The sequence below is a fragment of the Sorex araneus genome, chromosome X, assembly GCF_027595985.1.
Source record: "Sorex araneus isolate mSorAra2 chromosome X, mSorAra2.pri, whole genome shotgun sequence".
Lineage (NCBI taxonomy): Eukaryota > Metazoa > Chordata > Mammalia > Eulipotyphla > Soricidae > Sorex > Sorex araneus.
This window is the reverse complement of record NC_073313.1, coordinates 139,734,015-139,752,810: the sequence shown is the minus strand read 5'-3', so window position 1 is coordinate 139,752,810 and position 18,796 is coordinate 139,734,015. Positions and strand designations below refer to the sequence as shown.

Here is an 18,796-nt window from a genome sequence, read left to right as displayed (position 1 = left end):
TTATAATATCATTTGCAGACCCCACAATACACACAGGTGGGTTGTAGGCGGCCAACGAGGAGCATACATTTACATATATAAGTCAGGAGCTGGGCATTCCTCATCGGTGACCTTTATGGAAGAAGCTGGGGTACAAAGCAGGGTGGGAAGGGTTTTCTGGGACAAATGGGAAAAGCAGAGGTGTGTTGATGGGGAGATTGAGAGGGCAATACTATGGAAAAAAGGAGGGACACCAGAAAAGCTGAACAGCTTGAGTCCAGAGCACCAACTCAGAGAGATCTGGATTCAAATATCTGTTTCACCATATATTAGCATAGTAGGCACTTAGTAATTAATTGCTCAATGAACAAATAAGGGTGACTTTAGTCTAGACACTTATCCTCTCTGAACTTCAGTCTCCTCACCTTTAAGATAAATGGTAGCTATCATTTTTATTGTTTTGGTTTTGGTTTTGGGCTGATGCTCAGGGCTTTCTGCTGTCTAAGTGCTCAGGGATTATTCCTGGCAGGGTTTCGGGGGACCATATGTAACACCAGAAATAAACCCAGGTTGTCTGTGTGTAAGGCAAGTGCCCTATTTGCTGTACTATTGCTCTTTTCTATCGACCAAATTTTGTTATTTTATTTATGATGTCACCTGTGTTTCTACCCACAGTCCTGTCAGCATGCTGGCTAACTCTCCATCCCCAGCCACTGCAAAGGCTGCTTTACTAAGCTTGCTTCATTAATGGTTAGAGAAGGGCAGATAGGCACAAAACCTCTCTCTTTCCCTCTTGTGTACTCTTCATCCCTCTCCAAAGAGTTGCATTGGTTTCTCTTTCTATGCCAGGCAAGCCTGAGGTACAGTCTGGGGCCTAAGAGCAAGTGTCGAAATCTCCAGTTACAACTCCAACACAGACTCACGTAGGCATGCCCACTGCCCACCCCAAAGGAGGTTGGGTCTGGGTTGCAATAGAAAACTCGCTCTTGCTCTCCTCCCCTTAACCGGACTTTTACTTGACTCAAATGTCATCAGTACCAGGGACAAGAAAAGGATCTTGCTTGCTACCTGCAGAGCAAGCTAGTCTCGGGATGTGAGCCACGTCGGGGGCTGATCACACCAGCACTGTTTCAACTCTGGAAGGTTTACTGTGAGCCAGTTCTCCCAGAGCATGTCAATCAGAGAAAAGGCAAATGAGTTGGAGCACAGGAGGCTGGCGAGGGGATGCTGTTACAGTGGGGGTCAGGAAGCTCGGCTGAGCTACCTTCTCTCTACTCTGTGCTTCCTAGTAAACAAGGCCATAGACCTTCAAGATCCTCTTGCACGAGAAGAGTACATTATGGGAGCAAAACCGAAATTTTCTGTGTAAAGCAAACAGTTTGAATGCACTCTCCATGGGTTTTTGTCTTTTTCCCCCTCCTGAAAAGACTAACAGGCACTGAAAGGGAATAAAGTGGAGTCTACACTTGCATATCTCTCCATTCAGTCTGTGATATAGGGAATACAACCATGTAAGAGGAATTTTCTCAAGTTTTTATTTCCAATAGGCTCAAAATCCCATCATTTGTGCTTCTAAGGGGTGTGGTGAAACAAAGGGGAAAAAAAAACAACCCAAGTTCAAAGGCTGAATAAACTGAAGTAGGCTTGCTGGCTAAATTTCTTCCCATAGCTGGAAGCTGAGTCTATCCACACCCTTATCGCCACCCCACTTCCCCAAATCAATTTGTGCCTCTTCCTCATCCTTTTCTTTTTTAATGGATTGAAGGAGAGGGGAGAGAGACGAAACCCTAGTGAGAAATGGCCAGCATAGCTAAGTTTTTTTTTTATATGCAAGAACAAACAACAGACTTGTAGGCAGGTTCAGGAAAATCTTTCAGAACGCATAAAATTCAGCAGCCTCTCCACACTGACCATTGTCATGGCAACACAGTATCTGATGGCAGTATGCGTCACTAGGCTGGAAGGACATGATCTTAGTATGGCAGGTTAGCCTGGCCCTTTTAAGCAAATTCGGGCTTCTTTCTAGCCTCATTTCCACCTCGGTTTAGCTGAATTTCTTTTTTGTTTCTAGACCTGTGCATCCTGCTCATTTGTATGGCTGGCACATGAGACGTTGTCAATATGAGAGGGATGGCTAAATGGGAAATCGGAACAGTCCCCGTATTCTATAGCCACCTTATTTGCTGCCCACCCTCCCAGATCCTCCCCACCCACTCTCAACCACTTAGTTCCTTTTTTCCTCCTTCATCAATTTTTCCTCATACGCAACCTTACCTCCTCCCCAACCTCCCTCCACCAACTGTGACTCATGTACTCATTCCTCTTCATTGTTTATCTATTTTCTTATTTGACTACACAGTAAACTAGCATAGCAGGATCGGAAGGCATTTAACAACAATCTTGTTCAATGCAGGGGCTCATCTTCGATATGACAAGTAAGTCCTCTGCTTATCTGTACCCAGCAGCAAAGACCCCGTTCTTTTCTGAGCATGCTGTTCCACTTTGAACGGGTCTAATTGCTAGATAATTCTTCTACTGAGTGCAAAGCCACCTTTGGAAAAAAAATATCGAAGCAAGGGTCTCTCTGTGCCCTGTGATTGCACTGGTCCTGTCTACGTAAGTTCTCCTGTCTGTGACAGCCTTAAATAGATACAAAATAAAGACTGCGTCACTCTGGACCTTCATTCCTCTGGGTTCTGTAGCTCCTCCAATCAGGTCCATGGAGCGTGGGATCCAACCATATCTCCCCATCCCAACTCATCTCCTGGAGCACTATGCTATTTATCTAGAGTTCTTTGAAAATGAAGTCTATATTGCATCAGCATCTCTGGAGGCCACCTTGCCCCGGTGACTCACACTGAGCTCTGTGGTGATTAAAATCCCTGATTCCCTTGCAGACAAAATGTTGCTTTTCCTTCTTGTATATATCCGGTTGTCTCTGAGGATGCAGTTGTGGGCCATTCATTTCCTACCAGCTTCATTTCTCTGTCTTGATTTAAGATTGCTTTAACTCATTAGGATCTTGTAAAAATCATTATTTCTATGAAACTTAGGTTTCCTTAAAGATTTTTTTTAAGCAACCATCATCATATTCTTTTTTTTTGCTTTTTGGGTCACACCCAGCGATGCCCAGGGGTCTCTTGGCTCTGCACTCAGGAATTACCCCTGGCCGTGCTCAGGGGACCATATGGGATGCTGGGAATCGAACCCGGGTCAGCCGCATTCAAGGCAAACGCCCTACCTGCTGTGCTATCACTCCAGCCCCCATCATATTCTTTTTGTCTATAAGATTGACTGCATTTTGGTGGCGGGGCAGGGGGTTGGTCAGGGGGTTCTTACTTTGCCTAGTTCTTTTCCCTTCATACTACCTTCCTTATGTCTTCTGTGGCTTGCCATTTTTATTTCTTCAATAACAAGATTTTACCACTCTTTGAAGATATGAGTCTGGGTATGTGCAGGAAATCATGAAGATACACATATATCTGTACATATGGAGGTGCCTACATGTGAGCAAATAATGGCAGAGGCTTCTTAGTTCCTCTATTTTTATTTATTTATTTATTTTTTGCTATTGGGTCACACCTGGTGATGCACAGGGGTTACTCCTGGCTTGCACTCAGGAATCACTCCTGGAAGTGCTCAGGGGACTATATGGGATGCTGGGAATCGAACCTGGTTTGGCCGCCCGCAAGGCAAACACCCTACCTGCTGGGCTATCGCTCCAGCCCCCCTCTATTTCTTTTTTTGGGGGGTCACATCCGGCAATGCATAGGGGTTACTCCTGGCTCTGCACTCAGGAATTACTCCTGGCAGTGCTCAGGGGACCATATGGGATGCTGGGAATCGAACCTGGGTGCAAGGCAAATGCCCTACCTGCTCCAGCATCCCCCATTTCTATTGCTTTATCTGTACTCTACCAGAATTTAGAGCCTGGATCGGGGCAGGATTGAAGGAAGTGAGGTAAGAGAAGTTGGTCCAGTAGTAATCCCCAAGAAAACAGGAAATATGTCCTGGAACTGAAAGGGGCAGACAGAAATGGGGGTGGAAGTGTCAGTGCTAATCAGGGATGCAGCACCAGAGAAGGACCAGTCATCAAATGTTGGATAGGGAGAAGGATTTGGTTAGGAAATGAGAACTTCTGAGGATATTAGCCATCGAGAGGCCAGAGGGAGATGCCTGAAAGAATAGGGTGAAGCTAAGACTGGGGGCTAGGAGATATTTCAAAGAGGAAATAAGCATTGCTCTGGCATGACCATAGCAGTCTGTCACTTAAGAGTTTAAAAAAATTCTTTCTCCCGAAGGAGCCTAGGATGTGGACTCTGTTGTTGTCACAGACTGGGTTCTGCTAGAAAATAATGCTGAATCCAATCCTTGGCGAGACCAACCCCCTCCCCGCCCTGGGGCACATGAGTTTCCTCTGACTGACTCTGGCACAGAACAGGCCTCCCTTTCATAGTGCATTCTATTCCCAGGAGGGAATAAAAGGTAGAACTGGTGCTAGCGTGGCCATTACATAAATAAACACAGGGAATTCACTTTCCAAGGTGGGCAATATGATATCCTTGGCCTCTTAACTCTGCAAATAATTAGAAGCCCCCCAAATATGTACACATACATAGAAATTCAATTAAACAGGAAAATGGTTGCCAAAAACACTTTTTTTGGGGGGGGTCGTGGAGGGAGGTAGATGAAGTGAGTTGAGTTGTAAAGCAGCAGCGTAGGTTGGGAGGGGGCACTACTAGCAAGCAGAGGGCGGCACCCCAACAGTGAGTGGCGGGTGCGATCAAGCAGGAAGGAACCTGATGACTAGCAATTGCTCTCTGTCCAGAGGCCAGGATATTCTGGGCCAGCCTTTGGGAAAGGAAGGATAAAGCCACAGCCTTCACCTTATTAGGTGACACTAGAGTGACAATGGGAACTGCTTCTAAGGACTCAGAATCTGTCGTTGGACTATTGTCTCTGGGCTTTATTGAACCAAAGGGCCCCACTGGAACTGAGCGTCCTCTCCCAACTCTTAATTGACTTGAACTTCCCTCCTCTTCAAGGGGGTTTTTATTATCATCCTTTGTAAAGAGAAAGGATTCCAGGGGATGCTTTAGATCTTGTATTCCAGTGGAGGTGCCTAAAACGGAAACTTTTGTCTTCCTGAAGGTGACATTAGTCAGCCACATGACAACCCCAACCAGAGCAGCAGCCACGGTGGAATTCCAACAACAATCTGTCAGTCTAAGAAGAGGTGTCTCTTACAAGTCAGTGAAACTGTGAGCCACCACCAGACAAATGGCATGGGGGAAAGGCCCCACCCAAGAGCCACTACATGCTGGGTGGAACGAGGAGGGCAGGACTCAAGGGGGAGTGCTCACCTTTGATGTAGTTAAGGATTTGCTGGACTTGGTGGGGTTCGTTGCGGTCTGGCCGGCAGCTTGGCGTGATTTCTAGCACATAATCAGGACCATATGCTGTGAAAAACTGTAAGGAAAGGGAAAGGTCAAAAACCAAATGAGACCACAGAAACCATCTAAATTAAACCACATAAAACAGAACAATCAAAAGAAACCTACCACAACCAACAAGGCAAGGGAGGTTCGGGGGCGGGGCGGGGGCAGGGCAGGATGATGCAGCGGAAGCCTGTCTCGCTGGTGTCAACTCCCCATGTTCAAAACCTACAGTGACAGTCCACTGTGAAATTCTTTCACTTGCTTTTCAAACTCCTCACTGCTCAGGTCTCAACGGTCTCCTCCTGCTTCAGCAACTCCTGTGTCCCAGTTCTTGAGCATGTATTTTGTGCTCTTCTAAATCATACCACACTTGGTCCTCCCCTTCAGATCTGTGTCATGGCTCTCTTCGGATGCCCTCCCCAGATCCCTGCTGCCTGTAAAAATCCTACCCACCATTCCAGGAGCAGCTCAAATATCACCTCCTTCACAAAGCTGTCCTTCATTCTCCACCGACCCCCAGAATGCTCTGCTGGCACCTTTTCTTGTGCTCATTGTTTAGAAATAGACCGGGCTTGCCAGTGTATGATATATAGGTTAATGAGTCTGCTGCCATGGGGCTCTGTAGCCGCCACCTCCTCTGGGATCCTCCAGAGACATGAAGGTACATTCAACATTAGTTAGAGAGTTTTCAAACAGGGACTGAATCTCTCTTACTAGACCATCAGGCCGTTGAAGGCAGCATTCTCCTTCACCCCCCAGTCCTCACAGAACATGGAGGCTGCCTTGTAGTTTTGGTTGCCTTGGATACCTTGGCCCAGGAATGTTCAACCAACTTAGTTTCTTCATTTTTGCTTTTTCTTTCTCTATAGTAGAGTTTGCTTTTAAATTCAAGGACTCAAAATAAAGGTTTTGGAATTCTATTTCTAGCTCACTAGAGGACTCCTTGTGACCTTTGGTAACTCTCAATATCTGATTCAGCTTCCCTATTAAGGCCAGCCTGGGGAAAAACACTCCATGACAAAGGGAATCATTCAATTGGGAGAAGTCTTTGAATGGGAAGTATGCAAAGCTACTATTTCTGTTTAGTTTTGAACAGAAATAGTATTTGTGCATATACTCTGGAGAGCAAGTGAGCATATGGTTCTTAACATTATGTGCTCTCAATAGTGATATTGTTAGATGGTAAGTAAGTCAGGGAAATTCGAATTCCACAGGGGGGAAAATGGTAGTGAGGGTATGAAAAAAAATCTTGATATGTGTCATGAATTTGATGCCATTCAAAGAGTCTCTAAAAACGATTATTGCTATTGCTACCAAATTATCCTTACTGAGAGCCTAGATGTGCATCTGATACCATGGGAGAGATTGTGCCACAGTCTAGGGATTCTAACAGTGCCTTTGTGGAACCTATGGGAGTGATTTGATGGGGAGATAGATAGCTTCTCTACTTCTAATTCACGTCTATGACAGAAAACCCTACACATTTAGTTAAAGAGAAAATGCCCAACACAATACTAATACCTTTTCCCCCTCCCCTATGAAAGGAAAGAAAGGGCATGAGAGGCTAGTACCTTCCTCTGCTGCCTGAAATCCCAAGCCTGGAGCTCAATGGAGCCTTGAGTGGAGATAGCATTTACCAAACTGATATAGGAAGCACACACCAGGGGTTACCTGGGGAATGTATCCAGAAACCAACTCCCTTTTCTGATAGAAGAAACTTGAGAGGTTTGTATTTTTAGCCAAGGGGATGCCTGGTTAAAGCCTGAGCACCTTTTGGGCTTGACTATAGAGAGAAGGCTTCAAATAGGCATGGACCTTCTCCTTAGGTCACCTCTCCTCTTCCAGAGGGTGTCAAGTAGTGTCCACTCCTTTCTCAGGTACAGAGCTAGTGACAGCAAAAAGGCAACTGCAATGGTCCCTCTGGGACAACCAAATCCCTGGATTCAAAGTGCTATAAAAATCAGTGGAAAGAAGGCCGGGAGAAAGTACAGCAGGTACAGTGCTTGCCTTGCATGTGATCCACCTGGATTTGTTCCCTAGCACCCCATATGGTACCCCGAGCACTCTCAGGATTAACCTCTGAGTGCAGAGTCAGGAGTAAGCCCTGAGCACAGCAGGTGTGGCCCCAATATTAAAGAAAGAAAGGAAGGAAAAAAGAAAGAACAAGAGAAAGAAAGAAAGAAAGAAAGAAAGAAAGAAAGAAAGAAAGATCGAAAGATCGAAAGATCGAAAGATCTGTAACTGTACCCTTACTGTGACTCACTAATAAATAAATTTAAAAAAAAGAAAGAAGGAAAGAAAGAAAGGAAGGAAGAAAGAAAGAAAGATAAAAGAAAGAAAGAAAGAAAGAAAGAAAGAAAGAAAGAAAGAAAGAAAGAAAGAAAGAAAGAAAGAAAGAAAGAAAGAAAGAAGACAGTGGAATGGGAAGTTCTTGCTGAAATATAGGAAGAGGGCATGGTTAGCCTTCACCAAAGATCACAGTGCTGATCCTGACTCTCACGCAAGACCTGACATGAGCTGTCTGCTTAGGATGGCATGTCTTCATTCTGAGTGCCTACTATGTGGTTGCCCACTCTTTCCCAGTTCAGTGCTCTCTCTCATCAAGAGCACACAGTTGTGATGGTCAGCTGGGGCTGCAATGTGACAGAATTTAGCTCGAGTTGGATTGAACCTGTTCTGGCTGCACTAGAACCTGGCTTTCACTAACCCATAAATAATATAGTCCTTGCTGAAGTAGGCTAGCTGCAGTCAAGACCAGGTTCCAAAACATCTCCCAAATGTTGTTCACAGGTCCTGCTTGTTGCGTGACTCTTAGGCTAGGGAACACAGAGAATTTGAAGTAGTCTCTGTTTCGTCACCCAATTTTGCATGGCAACTGGCTTGGGGCTGAGGGGGGCAACAGGCACTGGGAAGCTAGAGGGTGTATCTAAGACCAAGTGTGGGTGCCCTTTCCCCCTCTCTGGCTCTCTATGGCCTTTCCCTGTCTCTGTGGTATATTATATTTGATTTTTGCACTTGTTAACTCATTTCTACTGGACTTTGAACTTGCAAAGGCAGGAACTTCTGTCACATTCTCTTTGCCTAGCCTGTAGAGTTGAACTCATCAAAGGGTCTCCTTAAACCTTTATGCTAAAATTACATTGCATTAAACACATTCACCCAAGGTTTAGCTAGCTGTTCAGCTAATTCTGTGGAATAATTCAAAGAGCCATCCCAGAACACGAACGGCTTTTCTAGTCTCTGGAGTCAGCAGAATGAGGTGGAAAGAGCACTGACTTTAGAGTCAGAAAGACTCAGAACTGGATTTGGCTGTGTGCCTTCCGTGAGTTTCTTAATTGCTGTTTTGTCATTTCTACCAGAGGGATGATAATGGGGTGTTAGGCACCAATGAGATAATAGGTAGAAAAAGATCTGGCGTGCAAAATAGCACAGGACCCAACATGCAATGGGACTTCTGCAATGTGAATTTCCTTTTCTAGTGCAAAAGGCCCTGGCCTAAAAGGTGCTTCACCTACATTCTGGATGATGCTGGGCAAAGCACTTAGGGTTGCCATGCACAAAGAAGAGACCGTTCCACTTAGCAGTGCCAGCAACACAGATGGAGCAGGGGATGAAAGAGGCCATCAGGCTTTTAAACAAAAAAAATGCTGGCTTTGATCTCAGCAAGGGAAGGGCCGTACTAACCCTTTCTCATCCCTTGCCCTTTTTCCTCAGAGTTCCTTATGCTTTCTGAGTATCAATTTGTCCAGTTTTCAGGAGAATACAGTATTGGGGAGGTGGCAGATGAGAAGTATGAGATGGGGCCGAAAGTTGGGAACTGAAGGTGATGATTACTTTAAGGTAATCAACCCCTTATAAACCCAAGAGTCAATGAAGTAACTCAGCTTCCATTCAGTTCAATCTAGCTCAAAAAGGTGTTTTTGTTGCTCACTCCTCTCTGATTCTTGCTCACATAATTCACACAGTATACACTTAGGAATTTGGTCAAAAAGATTCAGAAGAAGCCATTAGCTTGCTGTTTTTCCTTCCTAATCCCTACTGGGTCACAGGAAAGCAGGTCACAAACCTTTATCAGCTGGTCCTTTTTATCCTTCCTCCCAAACTTATTAAATACCTACTATATGCCTATCTAGAATTTTGGGTACAAAGGCATCATGACATATTTTAAGAGGAAGGCACACTGTGATGAGAGATAAAATAATAGCAATACAGAAAAAGTAACAACACTTTCTACTTATTAAAGGCTTATGTGTCAGGCACCTCAAGTGTCTAAGCAGATTTGGTGGACTGACTGACTTAATTCTCACAATCAAATTATAGAACAGGTACTTCAATTACTTCTATTTTATGATGAGGCTCTGAAGCAAAGAACAGTCAGGTAACTTCACAGAGGACACATAGCTAGCTGAGATCTGAATGTGGCTCACTCTGGAGCGTGGCATCAGCCATTGAGCCTCTAAATTACTGCCAGAGAAAAGTTACAAAGGGGGTTATGGAGGGTGGGACGGAGGCATTCCCAAGAGTGCCTGAGCACCCGCATGAAGTGTGGAACAGAGCAACACAATTTCGGCACTGAGATGAATTCCATATGGCTCAAGGAAAGGGCATAAGGAGAATCGGGACACAAGACTCGGGAGGCAGGAGTGAGCTTCAGAGGAGGCGCAGCCTGCTTCTCACACTAAGTCTGCACCCCACACCAAGGCATTTGGCTTTAACCCAGGGCCACGGGGCAGAACATTGTTTTTGTCCCTGCTGTGTTGCCAGTTTCCAAAACAGTGCTTGCACCTAGTAGGTGGGAAATGACTATTTGTGGGAGAAGTGAATGGAAACGTGGGGAAACTTATAAATGAGGGAACGGACAGGTTATCTGTGTAACTCAGAGGGCTCACTGGCTACAGTGCCGGGCACGGGATGGAATGGCAGGGGATGGATGCAGGTAAGGAGACCAGGGAAAAGGCTCGTAACAGGGCTTGAACCAGGGTCATTGCAGGAAGAATGAAGGGATTTATTTTATATTTTACTTATTACGTTTTGAGGCCATACCCAGTGGAACTGGGGGTGGAACTATTTCTGGAGCAGTTTTCGTGGGGGCACTGCTGGGGGCGCTTGGTGTACCATGTGATGCCAGCCGCTGAACCCAGGGCTCTGGCCTGCAAAGCATGAGCTCCAAACCTTTGAATGATTTCCCCAGCTGCAAATGGGGACATTGAAAAAACTTTAAAAGATGGCAGGCAGCGATAGGACTAAATCATTAATTGGGTGAGGGAAATAAGGAAGAAGAGTTACAGATTTGGGACTGTCGAAGCAGCATATTAACGGGATGAGGAATACAGACAGGAAAAGGGCTCACGGTAGGGTATGCATGTATGAACAAAGACTCAATTGGGAGCATGCAGAGGGCTGGAACCAAATAATGTTTTAGAATGTAATTTGGGAGGAAGGTTTGGTCTAAAAGGCAGGACATGTGCTGTGAATTTGGGAGCTATCAGTGGCATGAAGCTATTGCTTTGACTGGCAGGGGAGGCTTACTACAGAGTAAGAAGAAAGCAGAGGCAACGAAAGAATCAGAGACAGTGGCCAACACATCAGCCGCAGACAGGAATGGAAACAGCAGTAATTCAAGGCTTTGCCGAGAGGTTAATTAAGAGGAGGGTGGTTTGCTGACTTGTCGATGGGAAGATCTTTGCCACTGCAAAGTCAGAGGTGCTTATGAACAGGGCCTAAATGCAGTGGAAAGAAGAGTTGTGTGTGTGAGAAGAGAAGGAAGGACTAGAGTGATAAGAATATGCTTTTATTTCCGCACCAAAAGGAGTCTGTTGCAGTAGTGCTGCTGTGATAGGGTGGGCATGGTAAGATGGGAGGTGTATTTTAAGGCTGATAGAAAGAAATCCATTCAATGGGACTCAAAGGCAGCCTGTTGGAGATTTAGTTAGCTGTATCAGTCTTTTGCCCACACGCCTGGCTGTCTTCCCCGGGGCCCCTCGGAGGGGATGGCTCCAGCTTCCCTCCCCACCCCAAGCAGAGCTCCCGGTGGCCGAAGACCACCGGAACCTAGCTGCAGCCATGTTGGAGGCTCCTCTCCACATGTTCGGACAGGCCTCATGCATGAAGGCACCGGCAGAAGAACCCAGGTGTGTAATCCCATCAAGGTCAACATCCAGAGACTTAAAAGCAAGCTCTCAGAAGCTTGCAGCTGAGCCATATCTTTAGCCTACTTCTCCCTCTGGGAGAAACTGGCAATCTTCTGAGAGTTTCCTGCCCACATGGGACAGCCTTGCAAGCTCCCCATGGTGTATTCATATGCAAAATCCAGTAACAAGCTGGATCTTATTCCCCTGACCCTGAAGAGCCCCCAGTGCAACCTTGTGAGGAGGGTCAAGATGGACTTCTAAGATCTCAGGGAAAGGACGAAATGAGATGTTACTGAGCCCGCCCAAGAAATCGGTGATTAACGGGATATTGTGATTGTGACTGTAATCAGTCTTTCAGGTTCCCTTAGCATTCTTCAAGGAAATAATATGGATTTATTCATGTTTACATTACCTATTACTCCTAATATAGGCCCTTAAAAGAATAGGTGCTTCATTTATGTCTGCTGAAGAATAAAATAAAATGTGGTTGGGATTCTTGGCTTTTCTTTCTTTTATGTGTGTTTGTGCGGGGAACACCTGGCTGCACTCAGGGACAACTCCTGGCTCTACACTCATGGATCGCTCCCGACATGCTCAGAGGACCATATCCAGTGGCAGGGATCAAACTTGGGGTTGCCAAGGACAGTAAAAACATGATAACTCTTCAGTACCTGTATTGCGAACCATTATGCCCAAAATGTGCGCACGCATGAGAGGGAGAGAGATAGAGGCGGGGGACGGGGCGGCGGAGAGGAAGAGAGAGAAAGAGAGAGAGAGGAGAGAGAATAGTGTCTGCCATGGAGGCGAGCATGGGGGAGGGGACAGGAGGGAAATTCAGAACACTGGTGATGAGAAATGTGTGCTGGTGAAGGGACAGGTGACAGAACATTGTATGACTAAAACTAAATCATGAACAACTTTGTAATTGTGTATCTTACATTGATTCAATAATAATAAAGAAAGCTCTGTAAACCATGGTACCTAAACAAAAATTTTTTTTTTTTTTTTTTTTTTTTTTTTTTTTTTTTTTGCTTTTTGGGTCACACCTGGCGATGCACAAGGGTCACTCCTGGCTCTGCACTCAGGAATTACCCCTGGCGGTGCTCAGGGGACCATATGGGATGCTGGGAATCGAACCCGGGTCGGCCGCGTGCAAGGCAAACGCCCTACCCGCTGTGCTATCACTCCAGCCCCAAAACAAAAAAATTTTAAGGAAAACAAAAACAAATAAAAAACAAACTTAGGGCTGCTGTGTTTAAAGAAAACACCTTAACCATTTTACTATTTCTCTGGCCTGTTGTTTGGGAATTTAAAGAGATTCACATGCAGTAGGGAAAACTTGAATCTTGAAGAATTTGAATCTTGCAATCTAGGGTGATTGCAAAAAGACAGGAATGGGGTGAGAGATATTTCACAGAGGCAAAAGAATGTAGGCTGTCTGTGGACTAGAAAATATGAAAAGTTGGCTGAAACTGCAAAAGAATATTATGAGAAGCCTTGAATCTAGGTTTAAGATCGGGCTTAATGCAACAGACTCTGATAAAGTGCCAACTGGAGCTCTGGTTTGAAAACCCAGGAGCAGCAGGCAAAGGCTGGGTGAATAGTATGGGGGCTACTACAGTAATTCATAGGGAAGTAACAAGGGTAACTGATGTGCATATGGGAAGCATGAGAAAGAAACAATGTGAAAGTGGACTCATCAGACCTTCGTAACTGGTTGGCTGCAGAGGAAAAATGAGAGGGGAGAAGTCAAATGTGACTCCCAGATTTTGAAATTGGGGAAGTGGGAGCTTCTCAGTGACACTGGCAGGGTTGAGGTAAATTAGAAGATGAGGTGGTTTGCTCGGGGAACATGATGAACTTGGATTTAATTGAGTTTAGCATGACATTAGGACAGCTGGGTCACACTGTTGAGCAGGCAGCTGGAGAGACTGTGTGGTGGTGAAGTCATGACTAAGGAGTAAGGGTGTAGAGTCAGGAGAAAGCTCAGTGGACAGGCAGAAAAAGCAACTACAGGAATAAAATATCACATTGAAGTCTCATATAACTTTAGGCAAGTGAATCAGTATGAGGAAATTATTTAGAGGGATACACAGGTAACACTGGCAATATGTTCCTGTGACTTAACCAGCAACCTAGTCTCCTAGCCAGTAAGAAATATGGGAAAGTTTCTACCCAGTCCCCTTGTAGTTATATTTTAAGTAGTTCACATGTTTTTTTTTTGTTTGGGGCCACATTCGGTAGTGCTCAGGGCTTACTCCAGGCTCTGTGCTCAGGGATCACTTATGGCAGGATTGCGGTAACCATATGGGGTTCCAGGGATCAAGCCTAGGTCAGCGGCATGCAAGACAGTGCCTTACTGGCTGTACTATCTCTCTACCCCAGTTCAAACATTTTAAACTGTTAATTCAAGTTTGACCTTTTTCTAAAAATTCAATTTGATTCTATTAGGGTAAGCTCAAGGTTGATGCCAATTCCTCTTAGAGATCCTTGAGGCTTTGCTCTGCCTTCAAATGGAAAGGCTGTGATATGGGTCTTTCTGAGTAAGAGCATATTTTGTCTTGATTCACCATGTTCACAGAACTCAGTATTACAACAGCACTCACTACCACTTTGAACCATAACACGGGTGAGTACACCACTTCTAAACCCAATTAGTCTATCAAAGAACTTGGGATTGACGATGATGGAAAAGTAAAAGCCCTCTTTGCCCTAGAAAAACATTTCTGTTCTCAGAAAATTCAGTTTATTTTATATCTATGTGTGTATATTATATATATATATATATCATTCACAGTGCACTTAAGGTTATAAAATTGTAGTGGTATTATTGGAAGTAAATTTATTGAAGTAGAATTGCAACACAAGCAAACAAAAATAATAACTCCATTAGTTGTCAGATGGACTTGGCAGGAAGCAGTACATTACAGGTGATTACTAATAAGTAGAGAATGGAGAATCAGGGGTGTGCAGAGCAGGATATAGAGGTCAGAGGGATATATATTATATATATTATATGTATATTATATATTGCTTTTTGGGTCACACCCAGCGATGCACAGGCATCTGCACTCAGGAATTACCCCTGGTGGTGCTCAGGGGACCATATGCCATATGGGATGCTGGGAATCGAACCTGGGTCAGCTGCGTGCAAGGCAAACACCCTACCCACTGTGCTATTGCTCCAGCCCCGGTCAGAGGGATATTTTGACTACTGGACATAAGATGTTTCATTAAGAGGTACACATGAGGATGGAAACCAGGTGTTCTGACTAGGATATGTCTTTATCTTACCTGCAGTATTCATCTTAGCCTTGAAGACTGTCAGAAACTTAGTAGCTGCTTCATGTGGATGCTTATATATATGGGCAAAGAACTGTCTTGTTTGAATGAATGAATAAATGAAGGAATGAATAGGGCATGGGAATACTTATGTTATCCAGTTATTTTAACTATTGGTATTGAAAAACTATATTAAAGAAAATGTTCAGGTAAGCCTGGGAAATGTTAACTTATCTCAGAATTAAGTATATTGAAGCAAAGTATATGTCCAATAGTAACAATATTAACAAGGCAGAGGCTTCACAAATACAAATATACAGCCCACTTAGGTGTTCTTTATAATAAGGGAGGTTTCTATGTTAGATTCACAGAAGTTTGTGGGTGTATAAATGTGTGCATGCAAAACTCTGTGCATGGCACATATTCTATTATTATGTTCTAGTTCCTAGAGAGCTGAGTAATAAGAAAGTAGCATAAAATCAAATGACTTCTCTTAAGGAGATGAAAATTTAAAAAAGCTATAACAACAGTAAAGAGAGAGGAATTAATCCAAGCCAAAGTGTGTATTTGGTATACTAGCATTTCTCAACCTGTAGGTTCCCAGAATATTTTAAGGGGCCACAGGTTAAAAATCATGTTAAACTGAGTGTTAAAATTAGGTAAAGGGATATACACAACAAACTTTCTGTATTTATCTATATTGCAAACTACAATGCCCAGAAGGAAAGAGAGAGAGAGAGAGAGAGAGAGAGAGAAGTGCCTGCCACAGAGGAAGAGGAACGTTGGGGGGTGATGGTGTGATGGGAAGAAAATTTGGAACACTGATGCTGAGAAATGTATACCATTGGAGGGATGGGTGTTAGAACACTGTATGACTGAAACCTAAGCATGAACAGCTTTGTAAATATATCTCACAGTGATTTAAAAATTCATGTAAATGGAATCCCCTGACATAAGACTAGGGAGACAACCAACAGGACAAGAGAACATAGTATGGAAACAAGTTTGGAATGGGGCCACAGTCAGAAAATGATTGAGAAACACTGGGTTAGACCACAATAAAAATTACTTCCCATAAAATTGGGCACTAAACAAGTGGAGTGACTTGTCTAAGACCACATTGCTAAAGTAGCAGAAGTGAACTTGAACATGACTGCTAGTATTTAGTCCAGTAGAGATTGATGAGAGATTTCTGGAGTCATGTGATAAGACCTAAACCTTTGCCATTTACCAACTGTGTGATCTCATGCAAGCTACTTAACTGTTCTGTCTTATCTTTCTTGTTTATAAAATGAGAATAATATAGAGAACCTACCATATGGTGTTGTGACAATAAGTGGGTTCATTAATGTCAAGCATTTGGAAGAGTGCTGGTGTACAGTAGCTGCTCATTAAATGTTATTTTTAAATGCTAGATATTAAAACAGTAATGATTAAAATAAAAAATAACTGGTGGCTGTGATTTATCAACTTTTTATCAATTTTTATCAATTTTATCAAAATTTATCAATGTTTATCACTAAAAGGTTGTTGTACATAAAATACAGAGAATTGAAGCTGGATTTCCTTACAAAAAAGAAGAGGAGGATCCAAATGAAAGAGACTATGAAAATGAAAGAGGAGGAGATGAGAAATTTGAGATGATGGGGAGAAAAGGCAGTAGGACAGAGGTGATAGAAAGGAGAGGATTTAAAATGGGTGTGAGTATATTGGAAAAGGCAGGAAAGAGGTACAGAGGAGGGGCCAGGAAAGATGGGGCAGGGTGGTCACCACTTCACTTGGCCCTGCAGACCAAGGTTTTCCTTTAGGGTATGGTTTCAGGGGGTTGGAAGAAGGGCCCTGGCCAAGACTAACACCTTCCCCACACTACAAATGATTCTCAAATTTCCACTATAAGAGAGAATTCCTCCTTTATAAATGTGTGTAGGACCATATGTCTCTGTTAATCAAATGAAATAAGCTTACAATGAAGCCTATTTTTATGTCAATTTTTCCGTACTAAGATGATCTTGAAAACTGATTCTGTAAGAGGAGCTGTCTTGATCCTTACACTTTAACAACCAACCTTCACTCTTTCACTACTAAACTTCTTAAGAGCTCTCTTTACTACCTTGACCTCGTCATTTCTTAGATATTTCAACTCCCTGCTGGTTGAGTTCTTCCTCACACTTGCACTGAAGTTTTCTACAAGAAAACTGGTAAAGAAACTTCAGCGTGTTGGCATTTCTGATTGGTACTAGCTGCTAGGGATGCCATACTGACAATGATTGGAACTTATGTTTTGGACTCAGGAGGATAATATACCAAGATCAGTTTGTAATGTGATTCATGGGAGTATATGGTAGGCAGAGATGATAGAGTCAGTCACATATGGCCTATCATATTTATTCCTCATTGAGGATACCAAGAGTGAGCCTCTAATTATACAACCTTATGTCTTCTTTTCAGTACATGGCACCAATTACCCCTTTCTTTTTGATACTACCTTTTTGATACCACCTCTCATGACTCCTCTTGCTATTCCTTGTGATTGCCTTCCATGGACTCTCTTCCCTCACCTGTCTCTTAAATGTAGGCACTCCGAGGCTGCATTGCATCCTAACCTCTTGCCTCCCTATAAGAATTTATCTTCCCTTTTTTCCTTTTTGGGTCACACCAGGCAATGCACAGAGGGTACTTGTGGCTCAGGCACTCAGAAATTACTCCTGGCAGTGCTCAGAGGACCATATGGGATGCTGGGAATCTAACCCGGGTCTGCCACGTGCAAGGCAAATACGCTGCCCACTGTGCTATCGCTCCAGCCCCAATTTATCCTCTCTTTTAATCACTTCTATGTGTTGATCCTAAACTTCTGAGTGCAGTACGTCTGGTCCCAGCCTCTAACTTGCATTTATAATTGTTTGACAGACATTTTTACTTGGAAAATGAATTAGTTGTGCTTGATGCTTAATGTGTTCCAAGAAGAGCTAATTCAATACAAGTACTTCCAAAGAGAATGTTTGTTCTGTGCTATAGGTGAGTTCAATTATACAAAAAGCTCCCCAGAAAAGATGTTTTTGTTCTATTTCTGGCTGTACCAGGGGGCTAAAGTAGGCCCTTATATATGCAAGAAAACTCCTTTACCAGTGAGTCATATTCTCTGCCCCTTCTCATCCAAGATTTGAACTTTACTACCAAGGTAGATCAGCATGCTTACAGTCTGTTCAGAGGTAACTGAATTTGTGCTTTCACAATAACTAAAATGATATTGTTTAAGGTATTTATATCTTTATGAGATATCCCTGGAATTTGATAGACAATGTTCTTTCTCTCACTGTTTGTCAAATGAAGACATCTCTAATTATGTGCAGTTAGACAGGAAGAGACACAGGGTACTCTCAAGACGGGCATTATCTCTCAGGGACAAACTGGACAGCAAACAATGTATAAGGGCCTACTTTAGCTCCCTGGTACAGCCAGAAATAGAATAAAAACAAATCTTTTCTGGGTATTATTTGAAACAGTGGTTATCTTCTGGGCAGGGTACAGTGTGGGAGGTGGTAGGGACACAGTGATGAAGCAGACACATTCCCTGACCCCGGGGAGCTTACCGTTTCAAAGGGAAAGCAGATAACCACAATGAAATGAATGTTGGAGGTAAATCGTTTGTTTAGGGATATGAGAAAAGTTCATTTAGAGCATGGGAACTGGATTATTGCCATATTTTCATGGAGGAGATAGATGGGAAGCAACAGAGTTGGCATTAAAAATGAGTAAGATTTAAATAGGAAGGGAAAGAAGAAAGGCAGAAGGTACAGTTTGAGGACAATGAAGATATATTCTAAACAAGTCATGAAAATAAATTTAAGAGATAGAACAGGAGAAACTGTATTTCAAACGTATATTATCATAACAGGCTCACCACCAAAGCTACCAATAACCCTCTACTACAGTTAACTATGCCTTTCATTTCCCTCCCTTTCAGGT

General features: G+C 43.5%; 1 protein-coding gene across 1 annotated transcript in view; it reads right to left on the bottom strand.

Moving 5' to 3' along the window:
• The window catches only part of HDAC8 (histone deacetylase 8), a 388,207-nt gene that overhangs the window by 33,954 nt on the left and 335,457 nt on the right, over positions 1-18,796 (bottom strand). Inside the window, exon 10 of the mRNA XM_055122721.1 lies at positions 5,343-5,448. Coding sequence (XP_054978696.1) covers positions 5,343-5,448 — 106 coding nt within the window. The remainder of the gene's footprint in view (positions 1-5,342; positions 5,449-18,796) is intronic.